Source organism: Nesoenas mayeri (assembly GCF_963082525.1).
Source record: "Nesoenas mayeri genome assembly, chromosome: 11".
Lineage (NCBI taxonomy): Eukaryota > Metazoa > Chordata > Aves > Columbiformes > Columbidae > Nesoenas > Nesoenas mayeri.
The window spans coordinates 3,325,801-3,344,029 of NC_137563.1; the positions used below are offsets into that span (position 1 = coordinate 3,325,801).

The 18,229-nt window shown below is 45.3% G+C and overlaps 1 protein-coding gene across 1 annotated transcript in view; it reads right to left on the bottom strand.

The window, feature by feature from the left end:
* Window positions 1-180: 180 nt before the first annotated feature.
* HDGFL3 (HDGF like 3) overlaps window positions 181-18,229 on the bottom strand; it is a 37,031-nt gene continuing 18,982 nt past the window's right edge. The window contains exons 2-6 of the mRNA XM_080350834.1: window positions 14,630-14,706; window positions 11,267-11,405; window positions 9,844-10,002; window positions 8,187-8,333; window positions 181-1,347 (exon numbers count right to left, since the gene is read on the bottom strand). Coding sequence (XP_080206960.1) covers window positions 1,342-1,347; window positions 8,187-8,333; window positions 9,844-10,002; window positions 11,267-11,405; window positions 14,630-14,706 — 528 coding nt within the window. The 3' untranslated portion in view covers window positions 181-1,341. The remainder of the gene's footprint in view (window positions 1,348-8,186; window positions 8,334-9,843; window positions 10,003-11,266; window positions 11,406-14,629; window positions 14,707-18,229) is intronic.

Sequence of the window (18,229 nt, forward strand, 5' to 3'; positions counted from 1 at the left end):
AAAAGGCAAAGTACAGAAAAAATAAAGATCTCACCTGCACTTGTATCTATTATGGTCAACTCATGTTAACAGAATGTTTTGCTTTAATACTTGACTTACATTAATACCTCACATTATTACACGTATGAAGCCAAATATGACGCTAACTTAGTTGCTTACAACCTCAAACCTTACTCCCAATACACATTCCAATAAATTTATTCTGTAAAAACAATACATTTTTTTGTTTTCTTTTTTTTTTTTAAGTTTGTTTTGTTGTTTTTTTTTTTGTCGTGTTTTGTTTTTTCTTTTAGTTTTTTACAGTAAACTCGTCAACTACAAACCTTGAATACGCAAAAGATGTTCCAAGGACAAGCAGAACAAGGATTGATAAAACCAGACTAAATATGTTTTCACAATAAAAGCTGGCATAAAAATAAATAAAAATCTCTATTATCACAATAGCAACAAGAATGTACACAGAATAATGGGTTCGGAATGCTTACTTACTAATCTAGTTCTATTTCCAAAAGGAAAATAAAAAGCCAGAATGACAGCATCCTTTTTTAAGCCTTTCATTATTTAAAATTGATGTTTTCTTTTGGTTTCCCATAGGGTTCTATATCACAGTAAGCTTAAAAATGGAAAGCATCCAAATGAATGATTTCAAATTGTGTTGGCATTGGAAAAAATCCTTGTATTAATCTAAAGAAACACAAAAAGACTTTCACTAACTCCACATATAGGAACTAAGTCAGATAGTGTACATTACATCATGATTTTGAGAAGTATTAAGAGTATAACTAGCTAGGTACTTCTAATAAGGAAAGGTACTTTGTTACATTATTGAACTTGGCGGTGATCTCAACTAAGAATTCTTCTTTTATGTTGTAAACTGATTGAAAAGCAACAAAATATGGATATAGGGCAACTGGAAATCGTTGGTATGTGGAAGATATGGTTGTAGGCTCGTATGGAGGGGACTCATTTCTAAGATTTACTTGCTTTTAAAAAATGCTGATTTAGAATGACATAATTTGGAGTGACACCTTTTCTGTCTAGAAAAGGAATCTCAAACTTGTTCAAGTATGCGGTATCTTCATAAACCTCAGCCACTGGTGAAGGGCAACTTCATGCAACCAAATCATATGGAAATCAAAAAGTAACCCTTAGAAAAAAGGGTAAAATGTCATTTCTGCAAACACAACAGATAGGAATGTGAATAATGTGCATACAAACTGGGATGCTGTTGATGATACTAATGAACAGATGTGGTGACTCATATCAAATCCAAGAATATTAGACAACCAAACATGTAACCTTCTTGTGTTTTCCCTTAATATTCAGCAGTCATTATGTTGGTTAAGTCTGAAAGAGAGAGAGAGAAAAAGAATATATCACATGTAATGTAAGAAGCAGCACGCTGCAACAACCGTGGTACAATTAATGCTGTATTCCCATACCTCAGAGCCACAGGTACCAGTGACCCCCTGGTCAGTTTGAAAAGGCATGTTTTTCTAGAGAAAAACGCTTACGTTACACCAACTAAACATATCACGGCAAAATATTACAGCACACGGTTCAACAGTGAACATTTAGGGCTTTATTCAAATGAGCAGCTTGAGTAACGTACGTGGGCTGGGTTTTGTTTTCCCCAATCACTCCATTTCAAACCTCATCGTGTACTTCACGCGTAACCAAATTCCGCATTTCTGCACTGCACTAAATCCGCCGCGCTGCTGGGCTCCAACAGACCAACACCGAGCAAGGCAGAGATCAACCGTGTTCATCGCTTCGGAAAGGGCAGGAGTCTGAGCTCCCCGTGAGGCGACGGCACAAAAGGAAGAAATTCCCACTTCCCAACCGACCCAAGGTCAGCTCTTGCTTCCATGGATACTGTTACAGGGAGGACAGGATCACACTGTCCTTGTGGGATCACGGCAAGTGCCTCCAAGTCTGCGTTTCTTGCTGCTGCCCAGAGAGCAGGACTGACGGACGGACACGGGGGACAGGGCTGGTGACGGGACACGCACCCCGCTGCACGGGCCTGACCCTGAGCAAGCCTGCCCTGCTCCTCGGTGAACAATGCGGTGTGAATGCTTGTCCACCCACACCCACGGATGGAAAGAAACTCAACGCACACACAGCGTGAAGGAATGAGTTCTGCATTCGGTGTGATCATCCAAGAAGAACAATCAAGATCAAGGAATAAGGGGGGGCGGTACAGGTTAAATCCACTGGGGATGATGCAATTTTCATTTTCACAGAATCACAGAATTGACTGGGCTGGAAAAGACCTCAGAGATCATCGAGTCCAACCCTTGGTCCAACTCTAGTCCGTTTACTAGATCATGGCACTAAGTGCCATGTCCAATCTCAGTTTAAAAACCTCCAGGGACGGTGAGTCCAGCACCTCCCTGGGCAGCCATTCCAACGCCTGACCACTCTCTCTGCAAATAATTGCTTTCTAATCTCCAGCCTCAATTTCCCCTGGCAGAGCTGAAGCCCATGGCCCCTTGTCCTATTGCTGATGCCTGGGAGAAGAGCCCAATCCCCACCTGGCTAGAACTGCCCTTCAGGTAGTTCTAGAGAGTGCTGAGCTCACCTCTGAGCCTCCTCTTCTCCAGACTAAACAAGCCCAGCTCCCTCAGCCTCTCCCCATAGGGCTTGTGTTCAAGTCCCTTCCCCAGTCTTGTTGCTCTTCTCTGGACCCGCTCCAGCACTTCAATCTCTTTCCTGAGCTGAGGGGCCCAGAACTGAACACAACACTCCAGGTGTGGCCTCCCCAGTGCAGAGCACAGGGGAAGGATCACTGCCCTTGTCCTGCTGACCACGCTGGTTTGGATACAGGACAGGACACCATTGGCCTTCTTGGCCACCTGGGCACACTGTTGGCTCATGTTGAGCTTCCTGTCCATTAGTCCTCCCAGGTCCCTTTCTGCCTGATTCTGCGCCCAGCCTGGAGCGCTGCTGGGGGTTGTTGTGGCCAAAGTGCAGCACCCAGCACTTGGCCTTATTGATCTTCATTCGGTGTGATCATCCAAGAAGAACAATCAAGATCAAGGAATAAGGGGGGGCGGTACAGGTTAAATCCACTGGGGATGATGGAATTTTCATTTTGCAGAGGATCTGGAGGAGAATATGAAAAGACATTTTAACAGCTCTGCACAAGCTCCTTGCTGCCTTGCTGTTCTGGCACCTCTGCGTGCGATGCCACGGCCACAGCAGACAGCGCCTCTCTGTCCAAGAGCCCGAGCGCCACGTCCCTCAGAGCCCCATCTACACGTCTCCTAAACCCCTCCAGGGACGGTGACTCCACCGCTGCCCTGGGCAGCCTGTTCTGATGCTCCACAACCCTCTCCCTGAATAAATCTTTCCTGAAATCCATTCTGACCTGCACTGGTGCAACCTGAGGCCATTTCCTCTCATTCTAAATCCTCCAGGATTTTCGGTTTCCAGCACCACCCTCCAGCATGACACACGTTTTGCCTCCGAGGTGCCCCAGGAGGGCTCCTGTCCCCGCTCTGCGCCGAGCGAGGATGCGGCAGAGCCGAGCAGCTCGCGCCGTCTCCATGGTTTCACGTCTCTTCAGAAACAGATTGACTCGCATCATCTTTGTTTGAACAGGTCTCTGGGCTTTACCGTGAGATCCGGCCCAACGCGCGCTGCGCCGACCGGCGCTGCTGCGCGCAAAGGAGACAGAAGCGCAGAATGTGATCGATGCGAGTGCAACGCTTCAGTCATCAATGAAACTGAAGGACAGAGAGCGCAGAGAGCAGGGAATAAAATGAAATCACTAATTGCTTTGATTTTTCTGGCACTGAAAATTCCTTCCCCGTCAGTGCCTGGCAACACACTCAGCCATCCTGTACTTTAAAGGCTCCTGCTGGATGGGCAGGAGGATAATTATTTACTTGCTTTGTATGATCACTGTTGCTCCATGTTCGCTTGAGGTCAAAATGGTCATGGGATTCAATGTACACGGAGATGCAAAGAGGGTGTTTCATCTATACCAGCTGCTCTAATCTCAACTGGCATTCAGACATTGCTGTTTCTCCTGAGCTTATGTGCCATGGCTGGCTTGGCAGCGCTGCTGTCCTGAGCTATACGAAGGCAGCAAACAACGCAGCTCTTTACACCACACTGCGCCACTATTTGACTTTTACATAGAAACTTTTACTGTGCAATAGTTACAACACATTTTTACAAATATTATCTTTTTCTGGAGGGGTATTTTACCTTACCTCAAATTGCAGAAAAAAATCAAGACAGAAAAACATACTCTGTTTTCATTTTCTGGAAAAACGCTCACATGAACGATTGCACATTAAACAGAGCCCTAAATGTTATGCTTTTCATGTTGATAAAACCCCAAACCTGCTATGCAGCGTAACCAATGTTATTCTTAAGAAGAAGAGCAAAGGAACCAAACATCTCAATCACACCAGAAGGACACGATGAGCCCGTGTTTCCCTGCCCGTACCTTGTCTTTCACAGCAGCAACCGGAATTCTTGCTACCCCACAACAACATCACAACAAAAAATACGTCCTGGACACAGGCTGTTTTAAATATGTTCTCCCAATTGCAATAGTATCAGATGGCAGTAATTTTGGACCAGATTTTGATCCCCTTATTCAAGCTGGCAAGCGGTCGCCTCCACAAATAGATGCACTGACTCCCACGTTAGTAACTGATTGTCAGTGTGAGTAAAAAGATCACAGTCCTTTACTCCACTTTCATATTCAGGCCGTACCAGGAGCAAAAGACCCACGTATTTAATTTCCAACCAATTATTACTTTTCAAAGACTCAGTAAAATCCTCCAGCTCCTGAAAGGCAATGACGTGCATCCCTACACACAGAACGCCTCATTTCCCAACACCTTGTCCAGACTGTAACTAAAGTAATTAATACCAAAAGAAACGACTTTCCTCGTGGCCTGAGTGCTGACCTTAACGTCCCAATGCTCCCAAATGAGGCAGGGACCACGGCGCCTTTCAAACCTCATTAGATGGGTGTTCAGAGAGCACAAGTAAGAAGCAGCTTAGGTGTTCAGTTATAAAGATTCACAATTGTTGCAGCCAAGAACCAAACACACAAGTCACCGGAATGAATTCACTGACTTACCAGCTAATTTTCTATGACAGAAAGTAAATAACACAGAGCCAAGAACACCTTTCCGCTGGAATATTCTGTTTTTCTGGTACTTTGAGAAAGCCAAAACAATTTAGTATTTAACAGCAGAGGACGCTCACGGGAGGGTTCTGTAACTCCTGACTTGAGCAAACTCTGGGATGGGCTGTCTCAGCTAATATATTGTTAGCTAATTAACATTAGATAATGAAAAGTTGATGTTCAGGCTTTGCATCTTTCTGAGGAAGGAATCAAAGAGGAAACAGGTCGTGCAGGTGGCATCTCTTCTGCTGAGAGTGCCTGTGGGCCTTAAGAATAGCTGAGAAACTAAGGGATGGAGATAAGAAAATCAAGCAGCTTTGTCAACCCCAGGGATAAAAAACCCCAAAAGTTGAGCCCTTGAACAATATGAAATTGGCCGAAAAAAAACGAAGCATAGCTTCGGAAGTACTTTTATTTGCTCTGGGTTTTGAGTCTTTAGGAAGCCATCGCTTCACATTTTTAAGCTTTCCTCTACCACCTGGAGGTGAGAAATTTCATTAAAAAATATAGGTGAGGATGCTCCCGCAATCGTTTGACTGCAGCTGTTAACCCTTCAGGAAGATCCCCGCAGTGCTGAGGGTGAGGGTGTGATTAGCAGGCAAGGTTCTCTGGTCTGAAGCGGAGAGACATCCCAGATAATGCAGCCCAGGCATTACAAAACAACCTCATTATTATTACTATTATCAAGAGAAAAGCTGCTTGTGTCTGAGGACGTGGGCTGGAGGAGCTCAGCGCCCTCTCACCACTCCCGTTCTGGATGTGCAGCGGGACAGCCAGCCCTGCACCCCTGTTTAACACCAACCGAAACCCCTCATCACTCTTTCCCCGAGTGCCGGTGTCTGCTCAGACAGACCTGCGGGGACACCTGCTCTGGCTCTAGGGATGCCAGGAGATGGAGTGTCCCCTCCTGGTCCTGAAAGAGAACTGCACTACTGACAAGATCTAAAAAGAAACAATGAAGAGGATTTACACGTGAAATGCTGATTCTGCAGCAGAAATGCCCCGAGTGAAATATCTGGATGTGAAGTTTTCCAAACCTACCAGTGCTTTTATCTCAAGCTGCCCTCAAAACAGCCTCACTGTTAGTACTCCACCTTTCCCATAAGTTAGAAGAATCCAAGGTCTAGTTAAAGACTGGTTGTTCATGTGTGAGGTCAAGCCCGAGTGCTGGGGTTGCAGAAGCCCAACTCAGCGTTTGGTCCCTACATGGAGAACATGCCTGAAGTTCAGAGTCACATCCCACCACTGCTCTCCTGAACCTCTCGCCACCTCGGATGGCCCTTATGGCCAGTTTTCTCACTCAAACACCTATTTGAAGATAGGAAAGTGTCATTGGGTTCCCTGGCCAGGAGGAGGGCAACACGTGCACTGTGCTCTCACCGTGCTGCTCAGCGCCAGCCTCCCAGGTCTGTGCCTGAGATGCGGGGAAGGCACAGCGGGCAGTGTCCCCTGCGCCAGCCTCTGGCTCGTCTGGAGTGTCCAGTTGTGGCCCTTCAGTTCCAGCAGGACAGGGAACTGCTGGAGAGAGTCCAGCGCAGCCACCAAGATGCTGAAGGGAGTGGAGCATCTCCCGTGTGAGGAAAGGCTGAGGGAGCTGGGGCTCTGGAGCTGGACAAGAGGAGACTGAGGGGTGACCTCATTCATGTTTACAGATATCTAAAGGGTGAGTGTCAGGAGGATGGAGCCAGGCTCTTCTTGGTGACAACCAATGGTAGGACAAAGGGTGATGGGTTCAAACTGGAACACAAGAGGTTCCACTTAAATTTGAGAAGAAACTTGTTCCTGGTGAGGGTGGCAGAGCCTGGCCCAGGCTGCCCAGGGGGTTGTGGAGTCTCCTTCTGTGCAGACATTCCAACCCGCCTGGACACCTTCCTGTGTAACCTCATCTGGGTGTTCCTGCTCCATGGGGGGATTGCACTGGATGAGCTTTCAAGGTTCCTTCCAATCCCTGACATTCCGCGATTCTGTGATTCTGTGAACGTCACAGGGTCAGGGCTTTTATCCTCCTGACCCCACGAGCCACATACCAAAGTCTTTATAAGGCGAAGAGCCACAAAACGCACTGAACCACAGAGAGACACGGCGGCAGGAAGCTCTGGGGACAGTCCCTGAGCGGGAGGCGACAGCAGCTCCCCAGAGGTTGTGTTTTGTGAAAGGGCTGAGGCCGAGCACGCAGCTGGGTGCTGAGGCACCCGGCGATGTCAGCTGAGAGCCTGAGCTGGCCGGCTTCCCCTCACACCTGGGCATTCGTGTCACTCGGCAGCTCCTGTGACAGCCCGGCCTGGCTGCCGGCCACGGGCAGAGCCTTGGCTTGGGAACCGCGCAAGAACCGGTGCTGAGCCGGGGTGTAATGCTGGAGCTGGGAGGTTCATGCTGCTCCGCAGGCACAGAAATAGTCACGGCTGTTAAAGGTGGCAGATGATTAACCAGTTCCCGTGACAGTTCCCCCGCCACGCTGCCTGCCTTTCTGTAGTTGCGCTCACCACAAAGTAATATTAACACAACCCACACAAGCGTACAAGGAGCAGACTGTGTACCCCTCCCTGGAAGGTCACATCCCAAGCAGGATCTGCCCTAAGCCCTGCAGTACGCCGAGTCTGTAAAGTGCACGTGAACCCTCACAAACCCCAAAGAAGTCAGTGGCAGTGAACAAATTTTAAACAACTGTGAACAGATAAGCAGGCGAGGCAAAATGCACCATGCAATCTGATTCTGCTCTCACATCAATTTTGTATCATTCCAGCCCATGGTTTTCAGTAGTTCCTCTCAGCTGACATCTGTGCAAGTGCTGGAACAAAAATAACGCTTATATAGTATCTTTTCTCATTCGGTCGTTTCGCTAGAGCAGATTGGTACCAGTGCAGGGACCAGTCCCATGTTTCTGTCCTAGACATTTTCTGAGCGCTGCAATGCAACATAAAACGACGGCACGTGGTGCGCACAGGTCCCCGCAATGCACCGCCCTCCCCGCCCTGCTCCAAAGCCCCCCGGTAGCAAACTGCCTGGGAAGTGAATGATAGGAACAGATTACCCCTTCACTGGTTTTCTGCAAATCTGAAGAAGTGTTTCTTGTGTCATTGCCTGCGTCCCCAGCATCAGAGCTGCTCTTATTTTCTTCCTCTTTGCAGTCCTTATCATCTTCATCTCCAGGAGATTTCCGTGACTGCTTGGAGGATTTCTAAAATGATCAACAACAAAGTTATAAAGTAAAAACCGAGCTTCAGTCATAGAAAAACACCTTGGAAATGTATGTGGAATGCTCTCTGATCGTGTGGTTCCGTGTTAGAGGTGAATATTGGGGAGGATATGTGGGGTAAAAAGTGTTTTTCAGGTGAAGTGGTTGGAGTTAGTGCCATCGGCGAAGCCCGAGGAGAAACTGTGTTCAGCACAGGTGACTGTAAGACAGACACAGTAATAGGAGATGGGTATTAGTGTTGGGTCACCTGTAGGTTTTGCTCGTTAATGAAACAGATGGTGCCAGCTTGACAAAAGTTTTGATTATACACAGAGATGTAAAATGAGAATAACATTAGCAGAGCTGCTTTCCATACTTTTTTTTAGTGCTGTCAGCTTTAATATACTAACATTAAAGCCATGTGGAACCAATACATCTTTTCTGCTCCCTTTATATTATGCAATTCTACAGTACAAAAGGATAAATTGTGGCATTAAGCCACCATTTTCCTAATCCTCTGTTTGCTCAGAGTCTTCTGGAAAGAAGATGGTAGACCAGACCTGAATTTCTAATGTAAAACACACAAAGGGGGTGAAATTACTTCATACATTTTGTTCAGTGGATGAACCACAAACCCTCCTGCTCTCCCCAAACGGAGCCTGGATCAGATTGTTTGCTTGCTTCTTTCCATTTCATTTAGTTGTCACTTTCAGAGAAGAATAACACGAATGTGAATGAACACGACTCTTCCACACCTTCCACGAGTTTTTAAACAAAGGACAGAGCTGGAGGCGCACACAGAGCCGGAGGAAGTGGCTGTAACATCGCTCCCTTTCACCCAGGTGACAAGTGAGAAGCGTATCTGAACCCAAAGCTGTCACTACGCAGGTGATTACGTTCACCAGCCATTCCGTCTGAGATACATCACTCTTAGCTTCCTCACCTACATTGTCACTTAGATGTAACAGGTCAGGTAGGTACTACAACGTAGGTCTTTTATCTACAAATTAAGTGCCCTCCTCCTTGCTTAATGAATTTAATTCTTCCACCCTCCTTCCCATTCTACCTCCTGTACTGAAGTATTTTACACTCAGCTACAAGAGGAGCACATCTGGCCCTACCGCACCTTCCATCTGGGCTCCCGGGGCACCCACGCTGGAGACGGGAGGGCGAAGCTTCAATTCTCCCCGACAGGAACCAAACCTGAGCTCATGGCTCCCAGGGAGCACACTCCTAAGGCTTTTTCTTCTCTTCATGGGGAAATCAATCCATCTTTGCATGGTTTCCCCATCCAGCCCTTCTACTCTCTCCCATTCTCTCACTCCTCGAAGTGGTGGAACCGCTGTCTCACAAGACTGTCCACAAAAACCAGAGCACATCCCTTTGCCGGCTTCAACACCATCGCTATGGTGCTGCAATTAAGATATTAATGTTAAAGAAGAAAGAACAGACTGTGGACAGTATTCTAACTACAAATGAACGTGGGTAACAATGGAAAAACTCAGAAGGTAACCTTTGAAGTGTAGGATTTTTTCCGTTTTGAGCCTGCTTTTTCATTCTTTCTTTTTCCTTTTCCATCCTCTTCTACCCGATCACCTTCCTCCTCACTGCTGGCATCTGCTGTATTTCCTCCTTCCCCTTCAGTTTCTGATGAGCTCTGTTGCTGAATTGCCTTTAAAATAACAATAAGAATAACAACATGAACAACAAAAATCTCACTAAAATCTACTACTTAATTTTTGTTCTATTTTGAAGATAGAAATACTGGTAACAGACAGCTTACACTTTAATTATTATAGTAAGGAATAGCTCAGGTTATTCTTGCAATTATCAAGAAAAAGGGCTGCAAAGGCAATTTTCTCAGTCACCGCTTGACAACAGTTATCAGATGCGGATTCTGGGACAGCATGTTCTGAAGGGTTTACACAGAAATGTAAGATCCGATAGCAAAAAATGTGTTTGCCGGAGAACTAAGGGTTGCTCAGTGAAAAGACCTGACATGTTCTACTTTGTGCAAGACTATGGGGAGTTTGGCTGCAGTAGGAGAGTCGTACTCAAGAGAGAAAATGGCTGTTACAAACCACCCGAGGGGCAAGACCTCCGTGTTGGGGAAAGCGAAGGCTGCGCAGGGCTGGGAGCTCTCTGACCGTCCATCTCCCACAGACTATTCACTGGCTTTTTTTAAATCCTCAAGTATATGCAAAACATCTGTAGGGCTGAAAATATAAACCAGGAACTGAGACGGGCAGCAGCTTGTGTGCAGGTGGTCCGCACGGCTGGTTTGTAAGGTTTTGTGCTAATAATGTAATAGGTGTTTGCCTTCTCTTGGAGGTGATTTCTGCCTTCAAAGGACCATATTTTCTTAATGAGAAAAGTTCCTTGGTTTTATACAGCCCCCAGCTACTCTTCTCCCCCTCCAGCTTCACTGGTGTTTGCTCGGACATCCAACAGGGAGAGCTGTTGTACAGCAGCTACCGCCTGGGACTGCAGCTGAAACCTCCACCTTCTCGTCCTACGTGTTATACATGACCAATGCAAAAATCAAAAGTGCAGCGACCTCAGGGTCCGTGTAAAATACACCGAACCTGATATAAAAATAAACAACAGCAAGAAGAAGTCAGAAATTATTCATGTTTACGCTGGAGTAAATAAAACCTTCCATTTTTAATTCAGCTAAATCTGCTGCAGAATTTTCCACTTCACCACCCTGGAATATCACAGAAAGCAATGGGTTCCATAGTATGATTAAAATTCAATTTGTCGCGGAGTGCAAGACCACAGTTGTCTTCACATTACACAATTACAAAAGCTGTGAAACCTTCTAGCTCCACCAAAACCAGGACCTGCCACATCACTCACACAATATCACACTGACGAGAAGTCTTCAAAGAAGAAAGCAAGAAAGATAAGGAGGAATAGAAGTGAAAGTCATTTACCTGATATCCAGTAAACTTTACTCCAGGGTTGTTCTCTATTTCCCACAGGCCTTCATTAAATCCTTTTCGCTTGTTCGACTTCCCAAACTTATCTTTATATTCTTTATATGGGAAAAGGTCTTTGGGCCCCAGGAATGCACTGCATTTTAACACAGGTAACATTCAAAAAAGGACTTCAAATCCTCCTCTTAAAAAAACCCCAAAACATTAACAGTGCAAATGTTTTCCCTATTCTTCTGCTCTTTCCACCATTTGTTATTTTCAGGGTTTTTTTGTTGTTTATTTATTTATTGAACAGACTTGCTTTGAGTTACTACTGCTGAGTCTGATTTAAAGGATTTGTCTCCCCACTCTGATGTTTGATGTTGCAAAATCATGCTGGGTCTCTCTAGAAACAACTAAAACGAGTTTCATTTATTATATTCACTACTGCTGGGAACTGGGACTTAAACAGTTTACGAATGGGATTATATGACGTATTTGCCTGCGATAGCAAGGGACTAAACTTCCAACCCTATGTGTTACAAAGGCAGAATGGCCTAAAAATACCATATGGAAAGTTAAAATGTAAGGGGTGCCTAGAACCCATGAGCCAAAACTTATCCCTTGAACTACTGGACAGCAAAAGCAGTTTCTTATTATCTATACTGCCAGTAAGCTTGGGAGCTTTTCTCTTGGAATAAGCCCCTCACATGCTCGATTCTATGCAAACACAATAACTATGTTCCTTTCCCAAAAATCTTATAATTTCATATAAGACAAGAAACAATGGGTGAATATAGGCAGATGAGTAATACAAGGAAACAATGAGACACACAGGGTGCTTGTGGCCAAGTTGTTTTTCAGACAGCACAGCAAAGGAGGGATTTTGTGCTCTGCTGCATAAGTCAGCTACGCACTGGGCCAACTCATTTCAGGCACAGGCAGCACAATGCAGGGAAATATAATAATAATAATAATACTTTTATTTTTTTTTAAGAAGACTGGTGATTTATCCTGCTCATCCTACATACTTCACAGTAAAATTCTAACTTACATAAAACTGAAGAAAGCATTGTTTCCATTTCATTGTTCATCTATATCCAGTGTGTTTGCTGTGCTCTGTATCGCGGTCCTGGGATGGCTAATTGTAAGTTAAATTGAAAACAGTGAGGCAAAAAAATACTTCATTCCCACTTGGAAGATTCTGTGTCACCAAGGACCGGAGCTGAGCGAGTCACAGTGTCCTTACTATAATCACTGTCCTACTTTCCTAATGATCTTTGCAATTAACATTAACTCTATGGTCTCCATCACCACGGGATCTTGGAGCCACCCCGTTTCCAACAGGCTTATTGTTGTAATGTCACCACGAGGGTGGGAAGTTGCCTGTTTTTGCAGACAGGCTTCTGAGGCGCAGAGGTCAAACCACCCAGAGGAAAACCCAACTCTCTTTAGGCTCAGACTAACACCTTAATCACAGGATCATCTCTCTCCTTGCTGTAAACACTATTTCGGTTTAACGCCTGATTTATGCCACGATTCTTCCAAGCATTTATGAATGTGCAAAGTTTGATTCACTTAAATCATCCCAGTGGCCAAGAAGTTTACCGGTACAGAGCCAAGTGGTGGCCGGAGGCATTGGGTGACAAGTGTCCAGGGAAAGAGCTTCCTTTCAACCACCCAGGAGCCAGAGGGGTGTCCACACTCACTTGTCTCATGGAGAAATATCTCAATTATATCATTATAAAGCCAAGAATGCTTTTCTACCTGAAAGCCAGAGGCTTCCAAGCTAACAGATGTCTTGTTAATATTAAAGGCTACGATAGAGCAGGGGATCAGAATACATTATTTTATCTAAGCTTTTGCTAATACTAGGAGGCGTCTACTTGTTGCCAAAAATACGTAACACAGTTCTAACACAAATAACAAAGGAAAACTGTATGGAACTTACCATGAGCTACCTTAACTTAGCTTGACACTAATGTAAGGAAGTGTTTCTACAGCCTTTTATGTATAGTAAACACTGAAAAACTGGCTGCATCTCTATCTGAAATAGGTTCATTGGCACGGGGAGAGTGTAACAGTCTGCACTGCTCTGCTATAAAACTAAGGAGCTCCAATCTACAGTTCATTCTAAACAGTGATGCTTCTTAAATTATTAAGGTAGGAACTACAAACTGTTTTCCTGTTTCGAATGTTACAGTCAGACCATGGGCTACCACAATAATAATAAAAAAAAAGAGATTAGCAGTTTGGGATTCATTCATTTCGGAATAAAAGTGGCCAGTTATTTTCTAAAAAAAAATGTTTCCATTAAAAAAATTTACAGTTTGGTTTCCAATTTTAAAGGATCATAATTTTCTTCTTTTTTGATTATTTAGTGACAGTAGCAGTGGATCACAACATGTCAAAATATCAGGTTGTTTCATTACAGCAATAAGAAGAACTATTTTAACTCGAAAGAGGCTATTTTGATCTTTATAAAGCAGAAACTGCCTTTGAAGATTTTGAGATTAAAATGTGCTGTATGAGGTACGGGGGTTGCCGTGTTCTGGAATGATGCTAGAATTCAAAAAGAAACAATGCATTTTAAATAAAGCTTCAAAAATCTAAAATGTAATTTTAAAAGTCATCAGAATTTCATTTTTTCATTTTTCCATGTTTTAGGGAATTCTAGAAAACAGGTTCCCCTCAAGTGGGGCGGGAAAGGTTGGAAACATTTAACGTAAAATGGAAACTCTTTTTTTTTTAAACTACCTCAGATATAGCTTAAAATAGTCATATGCATTATAATTTTGAAAGTCTGTACTTCGTAGCAATTACTACAAGACATAACTTAACCTTTCTGTTCTGATTCCCTTCTTTCCCTATGAGCTCAGCCAGCTCAGCTCCATCTACCACGTCCCCAGCGCAAATCTCCCAGGAACGCGGACGTTTGTGAGTTATGGGAGGACTGCGTGAGCCTCCGGGGTCTGCTTCCCTTCATTCCTCAAACTACCATCGGAGTTCTCACACAGGACATGAACCCAAACGTCTCTGAGTTTCTGCTCCCTGATCTCTGCTATCATGTACATCCAAGTACAAATTTTTGCCCCTGCATCTGAGTTCTGATGACCCTTTAATAAATTTATACCGACACTTTTCTTTACAGGAAACGCAGGCACTGGTTATTATTTATGCTTAGACCATAGTTTACCATCCAGACACCTCCTTTCAGGTTTCGCTTCCATGTGTTCGTACAAATGAGTTGGGCTCATAAGACCTATCTCTAGGCTCCCAGTGGCTTCAGCCAGGATTTGTTCCAATAAACTCAGGGGAGATGACATGAGCTGCTGTGGAGGATGGCGCTTTCAAAAGAAAAGATTACATTCGTTCACTTACGTTTCGTGAGTCCCGAAAAAGAAGATGGGGTATTTATTTGCTGGAGGCTTCACGGCTCCTTCAGGGAGTTCATCAATCTGTGAGACAGAAATGGAGAAAGGATTATTCCCAAATGTGGTGTCCTTCACCCAAGCATCCCCATCAAGCCCTGGAAGTGCTAGTGCAGGTATCCCGTAGGTATAGCGCAGGTATTTCGGAGGTCCCGCTGTGTGCTGGGGTGGGGAAGGGAAGACGGCTGCCGATTTTTCAGGCAGGCAGGTCATACAAAGTCAGTCACACTACAGGGAGACGGCAGAAGACCAAGGAGCGGACGAAAAGTTTCACTCATTTCATGGGCAACATAATACACAAAGGCAATAAAATCGAGCCTGCTTAAATTAAGCACTAACTTCAGATGCTGCCTCATCAAAGTCGGCAAAGCCCAGAGGGCTCCTGTCCATCTCACACAGCCACCTCAACAACCTCTGCACCAAATGGGGAACAGATGGCACCTCCGAGACCTTGCAGACGGAACACTGGACGATCTCCCATCAGCGCTGGTGGTGACGGTGGTACCCAGGGGAAACGCACACCGGGGAGGAGGGCCTGGGACTCTCCTTCCCCTGCAGCATCCTAATAACTGGGTTTGGTCGCTATCCCTCTCCGTACTGCGTCTCTTCTTCCACATTTTATTCCTGGCCCCGTATTTCTCAAGATACAACAGCAGAGCAGCTAAGGGAGGGATGGTCAGGGTCTCCCCCTGACACACAGGACTGGGACAAACCCGTCAGGCTGAGCAGTGCTGAGACCCCATCTCCTGACGCCTGAGAGCGGTGGTCCCCAGGCAGGAGGTTAGGCCCAGGACTTAAGTCTAGTCCAACATCTAATTTTTCAGTCCTCTGCAACACAAATAACAGAGTCCAGGTGCCTACCCACATAAAACAGAAACACAGCACAGCTTTAAATAAGATCTAAGTGCCTGCCTTCCCAGCAATGGCACTTCTGGGCATACATGGGCATCTATAATTAAGTGTCCAGAGAACCCTCTGGCTAAGGAGAGGGAGCCTAATGAATCTAGATGTCCATAGGGCAACACAGAGAGCAGGTGAATGGCTTGCTGCCTGGGACTTGGGCAACTCAGTCTCAACATCAACATATTGAATCCTGTCAAATGTCACTGGAACTGAGACCAAAGCGCTGACACATCAATGCTCAACCAAATCTGCTCCTCAGCAGAGCCCGAGGACAGAACCTGCATGTTTTCACTCAGGAGGCCAGGTCCACATGTGCTTTCCTTCTCTTTTCCTGCCAAAGGACCCCAAACGCTCAATTCTTGTTGATTAATAAACACCAGATTGTTTTCAAAGGATGTTCTCTTTCACTGGAAAGCATCTGCGGGCTGCATAGCTCTCAAAGGAGTAGGAACTTTTAGAAGAATTGAAGTCCTTTTGGTCTTTCTGCAAGGCCACCTGTTGGGGACAGAGAAACCAGAGCCACATGTGGAGCTGCAACATCACAGGACTCCTCTCTGCAAAAGACATGGATGCCCATCTTTTGGGCTCACGTGGAGCATTCTCTGAAGCTACACCACAATCAGGGGACGTCAGAGCACCTCCCAACCATCCCCTGGCACAGGGCTGGGGATGTGGGGCTCTGGCACGTTGGGCAGAGTGTCACCGTGCACTCACTGCCCAGCGCGGTCTGCAGGGGACAAGCTGTGATGGTCAGAGGTGGCACAGCATTTGTGGGCACAGCAATTACACAACTTCTTTTGCTTAAGAAAGCTAAAAAAATGATAAATAAAAGGAGAATCTATTATTTAAATGCACACAGAAGGAAGACACACTGGTGGGAGATGGAAGCGTGCATTCACTTTTAGCTCGGCTGTGTGTAAGAAGGAAATGAAATGACTTGACGGGCTGTTTGGTGTCCTCTTCATCATCAGGAGTACATAAAGACTGCCAAAGATATTATTCTAGAACTCATTATTTTCTGACATTAACTATATAAGTAGGTGCCCATAATGTGGTTATTTGCTCGCTAATTCATGATTTACATACAGGCATTAGACTGTAACAGTGATAAAAGGACTGCAGGGGCCGAACACCGCAACTCACTTTACAAACTGATGGTGAGTGAGGCAGATAGTATGTCCCATTCTGTAACACATTGTATGCCTTCTTAAAGATGGAAGTATCTATGAGTCAGACCAAAAAAGGCCATGCTGGCAGTTTACCAAGTACAGGGGTAATACACCTCACCGCCTGGATGCCATAGTCATCTTCCTCCTTATTATGACAACGAAGATGTCCAGAGATCTCTAGACCCCAGAAAAATGTGAACTCCCGCGACCGAGATGAACAATGTCTGCTGGGATCTGAGTGCAAATCTCATTTGGTTGCTTGAAACACAGCGCCAGCTCTGTGCTGTGTTACAGAACAGTGCAGTGCAGTTATTGTCTCAGCCCTTTAAGAATTTCTCATGAAATAAAGCAAACAGCTGTAAATGATCAGTAAAGTGGAGGAATGAAGACACGCTTAGTAGGGAACGCTGATCCGAAGGGAATGGGGATCTTACATCACACAACGTGCTATGCTGCAAAGCAGCGCGGATCTTCTCCTAAGCAACATCCCAAGTGGAGTTAAGCCTCTTGTATTCCCAGCACCTTATACTGTTAGGTAAGGAGAGACACCAAATCGACAAAGGACAGCACACACGTCTGTCACGCAGCTCACCTGCTCCTCATTTTGTGGCATATTTCTTGATTCATCTGAGTATCCCCTCTGACTATGTATCATCACAGGAAACCATAAAAAAGCTTTTCCTAGCTTTTGGAAGTTGGCATACACATACAAACACATACAGTATAAATCTGCACTAAACGGCTCAAGGATAGGCTGTTAATGCTCCCACTCTAACATTTCACTGCGCAGCTGAGGTCAAGACTTTTCCTGCCTTCACTGATTTGACCGTGAGCTCCCCAGCTCTCAGGCTTATGTCGCTAGTACTGTAATGAGGTTGAATATGAAGTGACAGTGCTATCTTACAGCCATTTAACTCCACAGCAAAAGCTCCAGCTCCAGGGAATTCAGTGAAGGACAAGACCCTCTCTGCCATTAGGAAAGATCTCTTCTCTTTTTACCTGCTTCACACGAATCCCTGCACTAGAGACAGTGAGACGAGAGCTTTGCGCAGTCCATCCATCCCCAGCAAAACCACCGTAATCCTCTGTGAATGCCAAGCCCCTAAGAGCTTATTTAGCTGCAGAACAACCCCAGCGCTCCTCGAGGACTGCTGCTGTTTTGTGGTAACAGAAAGCAAGCCATACAAGCAACCATACTGCAGCCCTCTGCTGCTGCGCTCAGTCACAATTTACTCCCATTCGACAAGATGTTTTGGTTAAATATGCGGAAGATTTGAACCTGATATTTTTCCCCGTATCAGCAAGATCAAAGACAGAGAGAGAGGGAGGGAGAGCGAGCAAGCGCGTGAGCACACGAGTGAGAAAAGCATCACGGCTTCGAACCGGGAACAAAAGAGATAAGTGCACCCATACTAGGACACAGCGTTGTAGTCACAGAAACCTCACTAATGACTAAAGCATCTGTCTATCAGAGAGTC